The sequence below is a fragment of the Vanacampus margaritifer genome, chromosome 13 (genome assembly GCF_051991255.1).
Source record: "Vanacampus margaritifer isolate UIUO_Vmar chromosome 13, RoL_Vmar_1.0, whole genome shotgun sequence".
NCBI classification, from domain to species: Eukaryota; Metazoa; Chordata; class Actinopteri; order Syngnathiformes; family Syngnathidae; genus Vanacampus; species Vanacampus margaritifer.
The window spans coordinates 22,468,418-22,483,864 of record NC_135444.1 but is presented as its reverse complement, the minus strand read 5'-3'; the positions used below and the strand labels follow the sequence as shown (position 1 = coordinate 22,483,864).

Genomic DNA, 15,447 nt, shown 5'->3' with positions numbered 1-15,447 from the left:
GACCAAATTTTACATTTCTATAAATCCCACTAATGATATCTTTGTGCTTTTTCTTAAAATATGAAATGGATGGCATTTCATTATTTGATTTTCCAAAACACAATAAAATGAATAAACGGTAATTGAAATATATGTTATATATATATTCAAAATATCTGCTCATCCGTGTGCCCCATGCTCCAGGAATGACAAATCAGCCCACAACTTTTAGCCGTTGTATTGAGTGTAAATCATTTAGGATGAGGCGCAAGACAAGGATGACGTAATTGATAGGGATAAAAATAACCATATAAATGTCGCACTACAATATGTTGTAATAACGCACAGCACTCGTCAGGTTTATGCTAAAATACTTCATATTGTTCCCGATTATATTTACATGTTCCCTATTAACTATTTGACTGCCAAAAACGTTAAATAACGTTTAGTAAAATCCTATGGAGTACCAAAGACGTTAAAAGACGTTTGTTTCCAAACAGAGGTGAAACTAACCATTTTCTATTGTTGATTACTGAAAAACTGAATTTTCTGTGGACCTTGAAAGATCAGTCAAAATGCTTAAATCGGCTGGCACCCACGGCATCCCTTTTCTGAAAACGTCTGGCAGTCAAAGAGTTAAGAGCCAACCCTCAATTTTGTGTCAGTTCCGCATTTATTACAAATAACTCCAATGGGAAGTTTCCAATTTTGAGAATTCTCAAACTGTTAAAACGCTGAATGGTCAAGTGGTATTTGTTTTTGTTTTATAATTGTCATGTGGCAGGCAACGTAGTTTATACCCCTTTTGCACTACTCAGATTCACGACCCATCTATATTTGCTTTTAGTAATGGAACAATAAGCAGAGTGCTTATCTTTTATTTTAACAGCCAAACTAAATGATTTAATTGCAAATAAAATACATAAAACTGTACAGCTAGCAATATATTCTCCAATACGAAAATACACATTCTCAATTAACTCAATTCCAAGTTTTTTGTGTGTGTGTGTGTGTGTCTCTAAATCCACTCTGCATTTTGTTTTCTTCTCTCTGTGATCAGGCGCAACGAACCCATAAGCAGACCGCACTCCTGGCACGCCACTAAGTTCAACGAAGGACAATCCGAGCCAGCCAAAACACAGCCTTCTCCACCCTCGGCGGCTGTGTGGCACACCACATACGATGCGAGGTACGGCTTCCTGGATCTCTTAAAGAAACGGTGACAGTTTTTGTCACATGTATTCTGACCTTAGGACACATTTAATTGAAAATGCTGTAGATGTAGACGTGACATCATACTATTATGTACGCACAATTGCCTCTGTGTTTCATTGTTATTTTATGTATTTTTTTAACAACAAAAGATGAGACTTAATCGTAAACAAAAATTATATAGTATATATATAGTAGTATTAATACTAATTTTGAGTTGTTTAACTCATTGACTTCCAGCAGCCATTTTGACTGAAACAACCCCCTCCTGGATTTTGACTGATTTTGCAAGGCCCACAGAATATTGTGTTCTATTGCTATAAAAACAATATAAGGATTAAAGTCTCTTCTTTCATCAGAAAAAAAAAGAATATTTGTATCTGTTTCCGTTTTTGGAGCAATTAGCATTAGAATATAGCTGACTTTCATCACTATTCACAAATCTGTTTAAAACTGTGGGTAAATGAGCTTTGTTGCAATATGGCCCTGGTTGATCTCTTATACTCTGCTGGCTGTTTTTGTAATAACTACCATTGTTTCAAGCATCAAAGCCTTCTGTATGCGCTAGCATCAAAAACGTATAAAAACGTCTTTGGGAGCATTTTATACGATTATTTTTACGTTTTTAATGCTCATTTGCTCCCAAAAACGTATAAATAGATAAATGTATGTATTTGCACTTAAAAAAAAAAAAAACTAATAAAATTGTGTTTGGTCCAAAAGAAAGTTGCATAATTATAGTGTTTCAAAAAATATATTTGTCTTAATATTTTTTACGTTTAAACTTTTTTTTGTTTTTGTGCCAAAAAAACTAATGATCGTCCTAATTGTGATTTCAATTATTACCAAATTAATCGTGATTAGTATTTTCTTCATAATCGAGCAGCCATACTTAAAGTATATTTATTTAAGGGATGGGAAAGAAACTGCTGGTGATTAAAGAACACCAGTTTTACTTTAAAAGCAAACACATCGCCAAGAATTCTACCCCGCGCCACCCCAAAAAAAAAAAAGCAGCTCTCTCAGCGGAATGTTTTATTAGACTGATTGCAACCATTAGTTTTTCTACAAAGGCACACAGCTATAATATTTCACACTTGATCTAAGCAAGTGGAACATTTTGATAATGAATTTCTACGTGAATGTCACTCCGTTATTCATAAGTCATTTTCCAACCCTCAGTTCGTCATCGACTGACCTGTCCTCCAGTTGGGAGCAAACCAACCTCTGCAGAGTTTCGGACCAGTTCAGCTCTCTCGGCAGCATGGACAGCCTAGAGCACGTCCCCCACCCGTACCCGGCCGGTCAGCTGTCCCCTGCTAAATCCAACAACAGCATGGAGCACCTCAGCAGCGGTGGCGGCAAACGAGACTCTGCCTACAGCTCCTTTTCCACCAGCTCAGGCACGCCGGACTTCACGCTTTCAAAGAGCAACGCGGCCTCCACTGAGAACGTGCTGTACAAAGTCAGCCAGTGGGACGCCGGAGGGAGGCCCGTCAACGGCAGGGTCGGCCAAAGTCTGTTGGAGGGGGTCAAACCGGACGACAGGCTGACGTACTTCCAGATGCCGGGAGGCTGCGACGGCCTCCCGACTGACGACCAGGCTGGCTCCCGCCACAGAACCACTTGTGGACCTGTCTGGCACGTTCCGGAGAAAAAGAAAAGCTCCTGCCCCTCGCCGCCGCCGCCGCCCCCGCCGGCACGCAGTGACAGTTTTGCCGCTACCAAGGAGCGAGGGCTGGTCGTAGCTCATCCCGAACCCAATTCGCGAACCGCGGGGAAGCCTTCCGCTGAAGATCGCAGTAGCCAGAACCTGTCCCCCAAACACGACAAGGCCCATTTTTATTCTCAGGCCCAGTTGAGCTCAAACAAGCAGCACTCCCTCTCCAGCTGTGATGTTCGGCAAGGTCATCACAGACATCACAGCGACAAAAGCACTTTTCCGGTCCAACCATGGCCGGCCGCTACTCCCAAGCCGCTCAACGTCAACTACTTCTCCAGCATGCAGGAACTGCCCACTAACGGTTCTGCTCAACCCAACAGCCAGAACATGAGGAGGAATTTAAGCACATCTCAAGCAATGGCTCCCAAAGACCCAAACAATGAGAGCAACGGGCAAAGCCGGTACTACTGTGTCACTAAATGCAATCCTGCATTGGGGAAACCGGAAGACAGGCAAAGTTTTGCCGGCCTCGACTTGACCCAGACAGGAAATGAGCAGAATTTTCAACAAGCAGTCACCAAAGCAAAGTATCAACTTTCTCAACAACAGCAGTACTCTTCAAACGGTAGAGAAACTAATGGATACAGCAAACACCATCTTACCTCTGCTGTCGAAACCCTTAAAGTCATTGGCGATGACCTCGTGGGCCAGAAGGGACAAAGTTCACAAAATGAAGAAGTTCTGTACTCGAGTTGTCCCCCGATCAGATTGTCTAACCAACGGCGATCCCTTCCATTGCAGCACAGAGAATTCCCCCAAGATGCGAGACACCACAACCAGGCCAGCGACAGGATCTGCCCCCAGGCCACTCCCATCCTCCATTCGTTGTCCCTGGACGCCGAGGACGAGACGTCAAAAGGGGACAGCCCGGAGGAGACGCTGGAGTCCAAGCAGGTACGACGCAACGACCGCTTTGCTACCACCTTAAAGAACGAAATCCAGATGAGAAGAGCCAGGCTGCAGAAGAGCCAAAGTGCGGCGACGCTTCCTGGCGAGAACCAAGACAACCAGGAAGTGTGGAAGTCCAATCAGAACTCCAGCCCGGCTTTGGCAGACAGCCCCTTCACCAACACGTACAAGGATAACTTGAAGGAAGCGCAAGCTCGGGTGCTTAAAGCTACTTCGTTCAGAAGGAAAGATCTGGAACCCGTGTTGGTGGAACACTCATCAGCTGAAGCCACACCCACTTACCCGTCCTCGGCCATGGCCAGGAAAGATCTCACTCCTCTCCCGACACTGTCAGAGGCCGGGAGCGGGAAATTTGCGCCTTTGCGCATTGGTGGGCGGAAGCGCTTCGCAGCAGAAAAGAAGGTCAAGTCCTTCTCCGAACCAGACAAAATCCACCAAGTTGGAGTAAAAGAAGAAGAAGAAGCACAGAACGGGAACTCAAATGTGGCCGATCACACGTCCACAAACGCAGAGAATCCGAGTGACTCGACAGTGCGAGGGTTGGAAATTGGCTCTACGCCGAAAGAGATACGGAGCGGGGATGAACCGCCGGGGGGTCAAACATACTCCGCCCTGGACCAGCAACGACTTGGCACCTTCGCCGAGTACGAGGCCAGGTGGAACACTCAGAAGAAGCCTCCGGAGACGAGGGCTTCGGGACGATTCCGCTCCGCCGACAACATTCTGGATTCTCAACATTCGGAGGAGCGGGTCAAACCCGCCTGCTTCCACGAGAGATCCCGATCTTCACCATCAGCTGACTTCTATGGACGGGTAAGGACGGCTTTTTCCACACTTGTGAGAGATCCAATAATAATCAATATTTGTTCTTCGAGACACGCCTCGGATTAAGGCAGCGACTGCAGTCGAGCTTGTTCTCATGCGTCCTTTTACCAACCAGGAAACCACCAGGATGACTACAAATGTTCCCTTTTTTTTAAAATGATTTTGCTGTTTTTCTAGACGACCCGTGTCCCTTCAATAATGCCAGAGAAGGAATATTCCCAGATGGAGGATAAACCTGCTGCGTCACTCAACTCTGCCTCAAGGTAATGCGGTTTATTGTCATTTATTTCACCTGTGGTGGAAACTTGTACTAGTTTGGGCATAATATCCTTCCTTCCATTATCTTGCTCCCTCTTTATGTTCATTATTACCTCTGCCAAGGCGGTAATGGGTTCACACGTGTGGATTTGTGCAACTGTCCTGTCTTCTGTTGTTGGACACTCCCGAGAGTCAAAGCAAACTTTTTGTAAAAAATGTCTCAAAAGACCATCTTGTCACTAGGTGGCAGAATTGAGCCCCTACCGACTTCCAGTTCCCTCTCATGGAGTGGCTTTGCTTTATTTGACATTTATTGGAGAGCTGTCAAAATGAATCGACAACTATTTGAATATTCACGTATTCGTTTGGAGCCATTTTTATTTTTATTTAAAATCCTCTGATTGCAGCATATCAACAGTAATTGTTTACTGATTTATGTGTAGTCCCTCTTGAAAGAAGAGTGATTATCTTCTGTGTTTAATCAAAAATAAGACATTTGCAAACATCTGTTTTTACTTCGGCAAACAATGACCAAACCGGTAACGTAATACAACATCAATCCCCCTTTTTTTTTTTATTCACTATACGAATATAAAGTACAGAATAAACACCAATCACTGGTTAAGAAACAGTCATCAGGGGGAAAATGCTTTTTTGATACACTTTGTTACACTTTAAAAGTGAAAAAAAAAATGGAGTCAATTAATCGATTGGATAATAAATCAATAGATTAGTCAATTCTAAAAATATTCGATAGTAAGAGCACTGATTTATTGTTGTGATATAATAGTAACCATTTCTTTATCCTTGACACTGTTGCAAAGTTTTGTCTTTGAAGTTATTAACTCTTTGACTGCCAAAAACGTTAAATGACGTTTAGTAAAATCCTATGGAGGAGTGCCAAAGACGTTAAAAGACGTTTTTTTCAAAACAGAGGTGAAACTAACCATTTTCTATTGTTGATTACTGAAAAACGGAATAAGGTAGAAACAAACTTTTTTTTTCTGATGAAAGATGAGAGTCCAATCTTTCATTTGGTAGTATGTGTGTTTCCATAGTCCAAACACATAATTTTCTGTGGACCTTGAAAGATCAGTCAAAAATGCTTAAATCGGCTGGCACCCACGGCATCCCTTTTCTGAAAACGTCTGGCAGTCAAAGAGTTAAAGGTTTGACCCTGCAACGAAGTTGACTTGGAGGTCATCAACGTGATCAGGAATCAGATAACGGGGCACAACTTTCAAATATATAAAACGAGAAGCTCGGAGATGTAGCGTATATTTGCCGAACAACCACATTGTTGCATGGTTGTTCCTTCTCGCAAGCACTGGAAATGAAATCAACTTTTATGTCTGTGGGGTCTCGTCACATTTGTTGCATTGATTTCCGCCGTGCCGCTGTCTAGCCGGCCGCTCATCGATTCATCTTGCGGAGGAACAGTGACGTCTTTATCATTTGTCGGGGCAACGCAGCGTGACGACCTTTTGCCACAGCTGTGCCAACACACGCCGTCTCCGCGGTGCCGCTTTGTGTCAGGAAGTCGATGTTCCTTGTGTAAGCCCCGAGAATGCTTTCTATGTCACATGGTCCGGATGCCTCGGTGCACTTGGACCAGTAATGCAGCAGGTTTTGCTTTTCTATGCGCCCCCAACCAACCAACACACACACATGAAGGTGAAACCCAGCGTCGGGGGTGTCGAGTATCTCATCTTGAGCAACCCTCATTGTGCACGACAACAGTCATTGTCATCGGGGTGTCTGGCCGAAGAGCTCCGCCCAGTCTGTGATATTGATATAAGAATAGTGCAGCACTTGCTCGCTCTTCCTTGCGTTGCGTCACGATGGAAATGACGAGCCTCAAGCGTCCTTTTGGGTGAGTGGAGCAACTTGTGTTGTTGTGTTTGCGCGTTCAGGCTAAAGACATTTCTAATTTCATAACTTTGCATTAGTGGCATCTTGGTTTTGAATTGGGGGGGGGGGGGAACATCTATTCAGGCCATAGCCTTGTCTAAAAAGGAATGCTTTGCCCCATCTGTTGGTATCTATAGGCAATTACAATTCGTTTACTGGTGGATTTTCTGCATTTCTGACAGTCTCTGTTTATTGTGTCCAATTTATTTACAATGTGTTCAAAAAGTGTGTATTGATAAGTCTTAAGTTTAAAGCTGAAATGTGTGTGTGGAAAGGGAAAAACCATTAAAGCGTCTTTACTATTATTTATTTTTCACCTATTGTGTGCAGGCCCGGAATGTATGCCCCGTGATTAACTCATTTGCTCCCAAAAACGTATAAATCCGTTCTATTTTAAATATTACCATGCTCCCAAAGAAGTATTTGAAAGTTTATTTATTTTTTATTTTTTTTAATCCTAGCGCATGCAGAAGGCTTTGATGCAGCCTCTGAACTGAAGCGAACGCTTGAAGAAATGGTAGTTATTACAAAAACGGCCAGCAGGTGGCAGCAGAGTATAAGAGATCAGCCCGGGCCATGTTGCAAAAAGGCTCTTTTCCCCACTGTTTTAAACAGATTTGTGAATAAATAATGAAACCTGGCTATATTCTAATGCTAATTGCTGCAAAACGGAAACAGAAATGTACTTTTTTCTTTCCTGATGAAAGAAGAGACTCTAATCTTTCATGTTTTTATAGAAATAGAACACAAGATTCTGTGGTTCTTGCAAAAGCAGTCAAAATCCAGTAAAACAGCCGAGAGCGAAGAGGGTTGCTTCAGTGAAATTAGTTGCCAGTGAATGGGTTAACCGAGGTTCACCGTAATGGCGCTTTTGCTGGGTTCTTCGAAAAAGGCAAAGACAGGATAAATGCCAGATATTTAGTTATGGCTTTGATGTAGCAACTTTATGTGTAAAAAAAAAAAAAAAAAAAAAGCTTGAAAGCGAGTATCTGCTTGACCGTAAGTTGCCGCAAACTGTATCTCATGACTTAAGTGCTTCCTAATTGAGTTTGCGTGCATGTGCTCACATGCGCATGCCAGTGGACTTTGCATGGCCCTGATGGTTCGAGGCGAGCCCATCTGGTGATATGGAGGTGTACTCACACGCCGTACTTAAGTATTGCAAACTGTAATTGTCTTTGTTTTATGTGTGGCATAAACAAAAGTGTGTGTGTGACGGTGGTAGAAAGTGACAGAAAAGAAAAGAAGACACATTTCATGGCGTGACAAACTGCATTTAAAAAAAGCCGCTGACATTCAACTTGAGCCATGCGGTGAGTCAGAATCACTCACGGTGCTGTAAATAATCGTATCATTTGTGGTTTCGCAAAGCCCAGAAAAATATTCAAAGTCATTGTGGATTTCCTCCACTTTTTGGTAGGTCGGTGCCTGTATTGTCACAAAACACAATATGTGGTTTTGAAAAATAAGTCAACATTTTGTAAAACAGCTGTCAGTATGGAGAACTCTTGTTTGCAAACAGCTGACCGAGAACGGCGTAACTACAGTAGTAATAGAGTAATTGTACTCGCTTGCTTCCCACCACTGGTGACACGTGTGCCACGCTACCAGACAAACTTCCCCCGAAGAGTTAAAAGCGCTCGGGAGGAAGATTTATTCCTCCTCGCAGGCTTTTTGTGGAAATATTCCTGGCAGCTCCAGTCAAGGGAGGAGACTTGAAAACCTTTTTTTAAATCACAGGCTGCTGGCGAGCGCAAGAACGCGGCCTCGTGTCGTGTGTAATTAAAATCTTTTCTGTTGTCATCATCAGCTTCCTGGACGACTGCAAAGTGAGAGAGCAGCAGCCTGGCGGGTGCGAGCGACCTCCTCCCGTGACGGGGCACGCCAACCGCAGAGCGGCGGAGTCCGGCCGCTCTCAGGTCACGACCCACGGCAAGCCCCCCCCCGCCCACATGCCCCGACATCAACCCGGAGCAGGCCGCGCTTCCCCAAAGTCACACCCCAAACGGCGAGGCTACAAAGGCGGACGGCAAAGCGCAAGTCGGCGCAGTTGCGCGCCACACGCCAGCGCACGCTTCCTCCCACGGGCCGCCGGCCGCCATGGAGGCACGCCGCTCGCCTTCCCCGCAGTTTTCCCCGCAGAGACTCAGTGACAAGCCGCCCGTCTCGCTACTGGATCAAAATTCAAACGGGTAGGGTTTTTTTTTCCTGTGATGTATTGCTACAAAGGAGCTTATTGAGAGTCGAAAAGCTCCACGGGGCCTTAAGTATAATTTGATTAGAATTTAATATTTGGAGATTTTGGGGGTTAATCTAGTGTGGAAAAAATACTTGTTTTTATAGAGCATGGGTCGGCAACCTTAAATACTAAAAAAAAAACAAAAAAAAACACTGGTAGCCACAAAATGTTTGACATCTATCCAATTATTTTTTTTTTTACTTGTATGAATAAAATAATAATAATAATAATGTGTTGTAGGGCTGGGCGATATGGCCAAAAAATAAAATCTATTCTTTTCCCCCAGTCATTCAGGATGATTCCGATTTTAATCTAATAAACCCAACAAACATTTATTTAAAGATTTCATTTATTCAAAAATAATTCCTGTGCAAAATGTTCAGTCAACAATAATGTATACTGTTTTTTTTTTTTTGGGGGGGGGGGGGGGGGGGGGTCAACCAGGGCCATGTTGAAAAAAAGCTCATTTACCCACAGTTCTAAACAGATTTGTGAATAATGATGAAACTTGGCTATAGTCTAATGCTAATTTCTGCAAAACGGAAACAGATTAGAAGCATACTTTTTTTTTTTCCTGATGAAAGAAGAGACTCAAATTGTTCTTTTGGTAAGTTCAGTGCTTTGATAGCAATAGAACACAATATTCTGTGGGCCTTGCAACATCAGTCAAAATCCAGTAAAACAGCCGGGAGTGAAGGGGGTTGCTTCAGTGAAAATGGTTAAACAATACGAAATTGACCATTACACTATCCTCCCGTGCCCGTTGAAAAACGTACCTATTGTCTAATTAAATACAACATATTTTGCTGCAATTACAAACCTCTGTGGGCGAACATCAATTATTTGCAGATTTTCGTTGGCAATGCCTGGTCTATATTTCACTGTAATATTGATCTCTCTTTTTTTTTTCTCTTTGAGGGATTATAATGAGTGGAATGCAGTAACATATTAAAATTACACTATTGAATGTTGAATATTGTTGGCCAATGACCCTTAAAGTGAGCTACAAAATTTCAAACCTTTCCATATACTACAGTACTTTTTTTTTTTTAACTTTTCAAGTCCAGTATATTTTTAAGAACAGTTCAGTTGTATTTAATTGAGAAAAAAATAAATAAACAACTTAAGGCCCGATTATCTGAGAGGTTCCATTTCAATTTGATTCATCAAGTAGTGCAGCGCATTACGATTCTTGTCACTGGGCACGGAAAAACACTCTGCCATCTTGCAGTGACATTTCAAATCAGCATACATGTGGCCACAGACATTTTTTCCTCCTCCTCAAACTATTCTTGCTATGTTTTTTTCCCCCCATTGCAGTATGGAAAACGGAACGGAAAAGCCAAGCAGCGCGGTGAAGAAAGTGCCCGTCAGGATCGTGCGTTCGGAGGGAATGCCAGGAACGGAAAGCGGGAGGACGTTTCCGCAACCTGACGAAGCATCTGCGGCCGGAACGGGAGGTCCTGATATTAGCAAGCTCGGCAGCTTAGGAGCCGGTGGGCCGGACTCGCTCTTCTGCACTTTCACTCGGCAGAAAGAACTTGATGAACCCGGTGTGGCCTCGGGCGAGCCCGAGACCAACGCCCACCTGAAAATGTCGGAGGAGCAGAAGAGGGAGGAGCTGGCCCGTGACATCATGGACAAGGACAGGTCGCTGGCTGACATCCTGGACCAGAGCAAGATGAAGACCACCATGGACCTGATGGAGGGCCTGTTCCCTCAAGGCGAGCAGCTGCTGGAAGGAGCTCACCAACGCAGGAAAGCGCCACCCAAACCCGCCAACGCCACCCGGCAGCCCGAGGAAAGGTCAGAAATGTTCAAGTCTGTCAGGAGTAGGGTTGAAATGATTCATTGAATCACTCAAATAATTTGATTTGCAAGGCAAAATCTTTGCCTCACAGCATTCGTTGATCATTTTTCCACACGGACTAATATTACTAAAGACTCACTCATTGTAGATGATAGAGGTGTGCCCAAAAATCAATTGTCATAAGAATCGCACATTTAGTAAGATTCAGAATCGATTTTATTTAAATTATTTTATACCGTTTTGCCTTTGTTTGTGTGTGCCTTTATTGGGAGTGCTGTTCATGTTGTACTCGATTTGGCCACTTAGGGGCAGTGTGGTTCCACGCGGTCTGGTACACTGTTAAGTTGTAGCCACTTTAGAGGGTGGAAGGAATAGTAACGATCAAGTTATTCCAATAAAAGTTTTTTTTTTTGCAGCGTGGAGCCGTTCTCTTGAGTGATAAAAGTGCCTCGAGTAGCGCGCTAATTAGCATTAGCGAGTCAGACTGGAGTAGATTGTTACAATTCCTTGCACATTTATAAATTGGAAGCAAAAATCATTGTCAATCAAATCATTTTGAATCAGAAATCGTTCTTAACCGAAAATGGATTCTGAATTGAGTCGCAGACCCAAAAATCTAATCAAATCGTGAGACGTTCAAAGATTCCCACCCCTAGTAGATGATGATGCAACATGTCAGATATTCCATAGATTTCCTGACGATGTTCTGATTTTATTCCAGAGAGGAGGACAGCATGGCGGCGACTGCGGCGGCGGCGGTTGCCATGGTCACCAGCTCTGCATATTACAGCACGTCGGCCCCCAAAGCTGAGCTTCTCATTAAGATGAAAGACATGCAAGAGCAGAACGAGGACTACGACGACTCGGAGGACGAACTGGACATGGATCTGGCGAACAAGAAGGTACGGCGCTCCCCGCAACATAGCAAGTTCGCTTTTGGCTTTGAGGAGCCGTTTGAAAGGGTTTGCTGAAATTGGCCGCGTATTCTGTCAAACACGTTTATTGTGGAAATGCTGAAGCATTCTCACATATGTTGTTGTGATTTTTATTCTCTCATACTTAGGATTTACGCCGTTCAAATTTCAGCTTACTTCAAAAATTCACGCCTCCCAGGGTATAAATATCGTTTGATTCCACATTACTTACAGCATTGGCACAATTTAACGTTAAATATAAAATATAAAAAAAAACAAAAAAAAACACGTTTTGTTCATGTTCCAAGGATAACCACAATCTATGATCGAATGTTTTCATAATAAGCATTTTATTCATTTTTAATTCCCAATAGCCAGTAAAAGTGAGTATTTTATCCAATTAATTTGACCCATTAATGAGTATCAAAATTTGGTTATTTAGGAACTGTAGTGAAGTAGGAGTGAAAGTTAGCAGAAATAATAATAATGAAGTAAATCACAGATAAAGTGAAAATTCTATTCACTTACATTATTACAATATTTGTTACATTGCATGCATTGTCCAGCATATCATCGCTCCTATGTGAAAAACACTTATGTCCATTTTTTTTCTTCCAATTTTTACATTTTTGGGACGTCTGCATTCAGTTTCATCACAAAAACATAAAAATGTCAATGTGACCAAAATGGACATAATTTTTTTTTTATTATTTATTTATTTTTTACACAGCAGCGACAATATATATATTTTTTTAAATTGAATACGTTTGACTTGATGCAGCAAGAGCTGATGGACAGCCTGAGCAGGAAGCTTCAAGTTCTGCGCGAGGCCCGCCAGAGCCTGCAGGAGGACGTGCTGGACAACAACGCGCTGGGAGACGAGGTGGAGGCGCGCGTCCAGCAGGTGTGCAAGCCCAACGAGCTGGACAAGTTCCGCATGTTCGTGGGCGACCTGGACAAGGTGGTGAGCCTGCTGCTGTCGCTGTCGGGCCGCCTGGCCCGGGTGGAGAACGCCCTCAACAGCCTGGACCAGGAGGCCACGCCCGAGGAGCGAGTACGTACCAATCCTCAAATGACACAAACCGCTTGAATTTTCCACAGAGAAGTTTGGAAAAAGTCTGGATCCTTTTTCTCTCTCCAGCGCACGTTGACGGAGAAGCGCAAGCTTCTGATCCGGCAGCACGAGGACGCCAAGGAGCTGAAGGACAACCTGGACCGGCGCGAGCGTGCCGTCTACGACATCCTGGCCAGCTACCTGCCCGAGGACGGCATGGCCGACTACGAGCACTTTGTCAAGATGAAGTCGGCGCTCATCATCGAGCAGCGCAAGCTGGAGGACAAAATCAAGCTGGGCGAAGAGCAGCTCAAGTGCCTGCTGGACAGTCTACCCATCGAGCAGCGCTTGGCCTTTTGAGACGCTTGCACCTCCCGTCCACCGGGGGCCGCCAGAGACTTAGGTATTTCCCCGTCGGCCCCCCACAGAACTCCCTGGAGAAAGATGCTGCTTTTTCTTGGCGCCGGTGTTGAATGCAGTGAAACCCTGTTTATCGTTTTGGGTGGAGGGGGGGTACAAACCCATGATACATAAAAATTTGCGGTGTAGAGATAACACAAAATTTTTTTTTGGGGGGGGGGGGGCACATAAGGCAAAAAAGAATTAAACATTGCACAGTGGTGCCTTGAGATACAAGTGACCCAACATATGAGGTTTTTGAGATTTAAGCGGTCATTTGGCCTTTTTTTTTTTTCCTTCATTTGCGATAGAAGCACTTTATGGTGGCAGTTCACAATATGCAGCAGTTTGGGTGATAGTGAAACATTCTTCAAATAAGAGGCTTCAAGATGTTTAATGTCATTTCCAGTTGAGGTTTATTGTCAAACTAAACGTAAGACCAAGAAAATTATACATTGTGTATTAAATATAACCACACGATTTTCCCTTCCACTAGCTTAATGCTAACACACAATGTAAAACAGCAGACAGGCTAACGAATAGCATCAATAGCATAGCAGTGGCGTGATCGATATTTGAACACAAACGGTTCATCAACACGTAGACACACAATTTAATAGTTTAGTCACAATCACAGAAGGAGCCAAAATGAATTAATGACACATAAACTTTTTAATTTTTTACAGTCTATTTAATAGTTTGATTACTGTTATGTTCTTATAAAGCGTAATATGATAGCTATTTCCCTGATTAAAAAACAGATTGTATTCTTTTGTTTTGTTGTTGTTGTTTTTTACGAAGACTAGAATCGATTAAAGCATTTCCATTCATTTCAATGAGGAAAGATGTCACACAAGTGTTTTGAGTTATGAGTAAAATTAATTTATATCTGAAGGCACCACTGTACATTGAACCACCAAAATTGTCAACCAAATCTGCTAGCTTAATGCTAAAATTGAATGCAAAACATGATGGACGGGCTAACTGAAATTAGCACCAAAACAAACCTTCAAACAACTGCTACAGGCATCTTCTTCTATTATGGTACATCTCTTTCAGTAATACTCAGTGCTGCCCAGCTTGTTGTGGCACAACATGGTACTACACTGAAGGCACACAACTCTTAAAAGGGATACTTGACTCATTGAGCCATTTTCAGCAGTAAAAAGTTCATATTTTGTCCAGCATGAATTTGATAACTTCATTATTTTTCATGTACAATTAATGCCTTAAAAAACACATTTTTACACTTGCTGTCAATTGAAGAGGACATCACCTGTGCTGAGGAAGTAGGTAACGACCAATCATGGCTCACCTGTTTTCTGGGTTTGGTCAGCAAACTGAGCCGTGATTGGTCGTTACCTACTTCCTCAGCACAGGTGATGTCATCTAAAGTCGACAGCAAGTGGAAAAATTAATTATTAATTTTTCATGAAAAATAATCAAGTTTCTGGACAAAATATCAACTTTTTACTGCTGAAAATGTCTCAATGAGTCGAGTACCCCTTTAAATGTCACTGCAAATAAACCCCATGAAAAACAAAAGATTAAAAATCGACGATATAGCGAATAAACTCGATACAACGGGGGTTCACTGTATCTTAATTTCATTTTTTTTTTTTTTTTTTTTGTTTTTTAGTAATTTATTGTAGCCTTTGGACCAGCACAGCAGGCGGACGACGTTTTTGTGCTCGCAGCTGCCACGTGACTTCGGAATAACCACTATTTATCACACCACTTTTTTCCCCATTTTTTTTTTTTTTTTTTTTTTTGTCCAGCAGCTCGTGGCCTTGAAGTGAAACCTTGTGTGACCCCCCCCCGCTCCCCTGTTGTTGACATTTTCTAGAGCACTTGAGCACGCAGGAGATGCACTTGACATTCGGTGCCAAGTGCCCGCCGCCCACCACACTGACGCCAGCGTCCTCCCGACTCGTCCCGAGGGCCGTGCTAAATTGAAGAAATGTTTATTGTTCTATATTACGAACATTCGTGACTTTTTATAACACTTTCTCTGAGGTTTTTGTTTGTTTGTTTGTTTTTTAGAATTGCATGGCGGGCCAGATTAAAAAAAAAAGTCCCACGGGTTGTACGTTTCCCTTCCTGTCTTTCAAGGCCCTCCTGTGTGTAGTTCAACCACAAAAAGCATTCCCGACACGCTTGAAAATCCTGATGGGAAAATTAAATCCAAGTGTCAAAAAAAACCTTCCTGTTCCT

General features: G+C 42.9%; 1 protein-coding gene across 1 annotated transcript in view; it reads left to right on the top strand.

Moving 5' to 3' along the window:
• shroom2a (shroom family member 2a) overlaps nt 1-14,528 on the top strand; it is a 35,767-nt gene extending 21,239 nt beyond the window's left edge. Inside the window, 9 exon segments of the mRNA XM_077583953.1 lie at nt 1,040-1,168; nt 2,374-4,636; nt 4,826-4,911; nt 8,628-8,816; nt 8,818-9,009; nt 10,377-10,862; nt 11,588-11,768; nt 12,562-12,834; nt 12,922-14,528. Coding sequence (XP_077440079.1) covers nt 1,040-1,168; nt 2,374-4,636; nt 4,826-4,911; nt 8,628-8,816; nt 8,818-9,009; nt 10,377-10,862; nt 11,588-11,768; nt 12,562-12,834; nt 12,922-13,194 — 4,072 coding nt within the window. The 3' untranslated portion in view covers nt 13,195-14,528.
• Nucleotides 14,529-15,447: the final 919 nt, after the last annotated feature.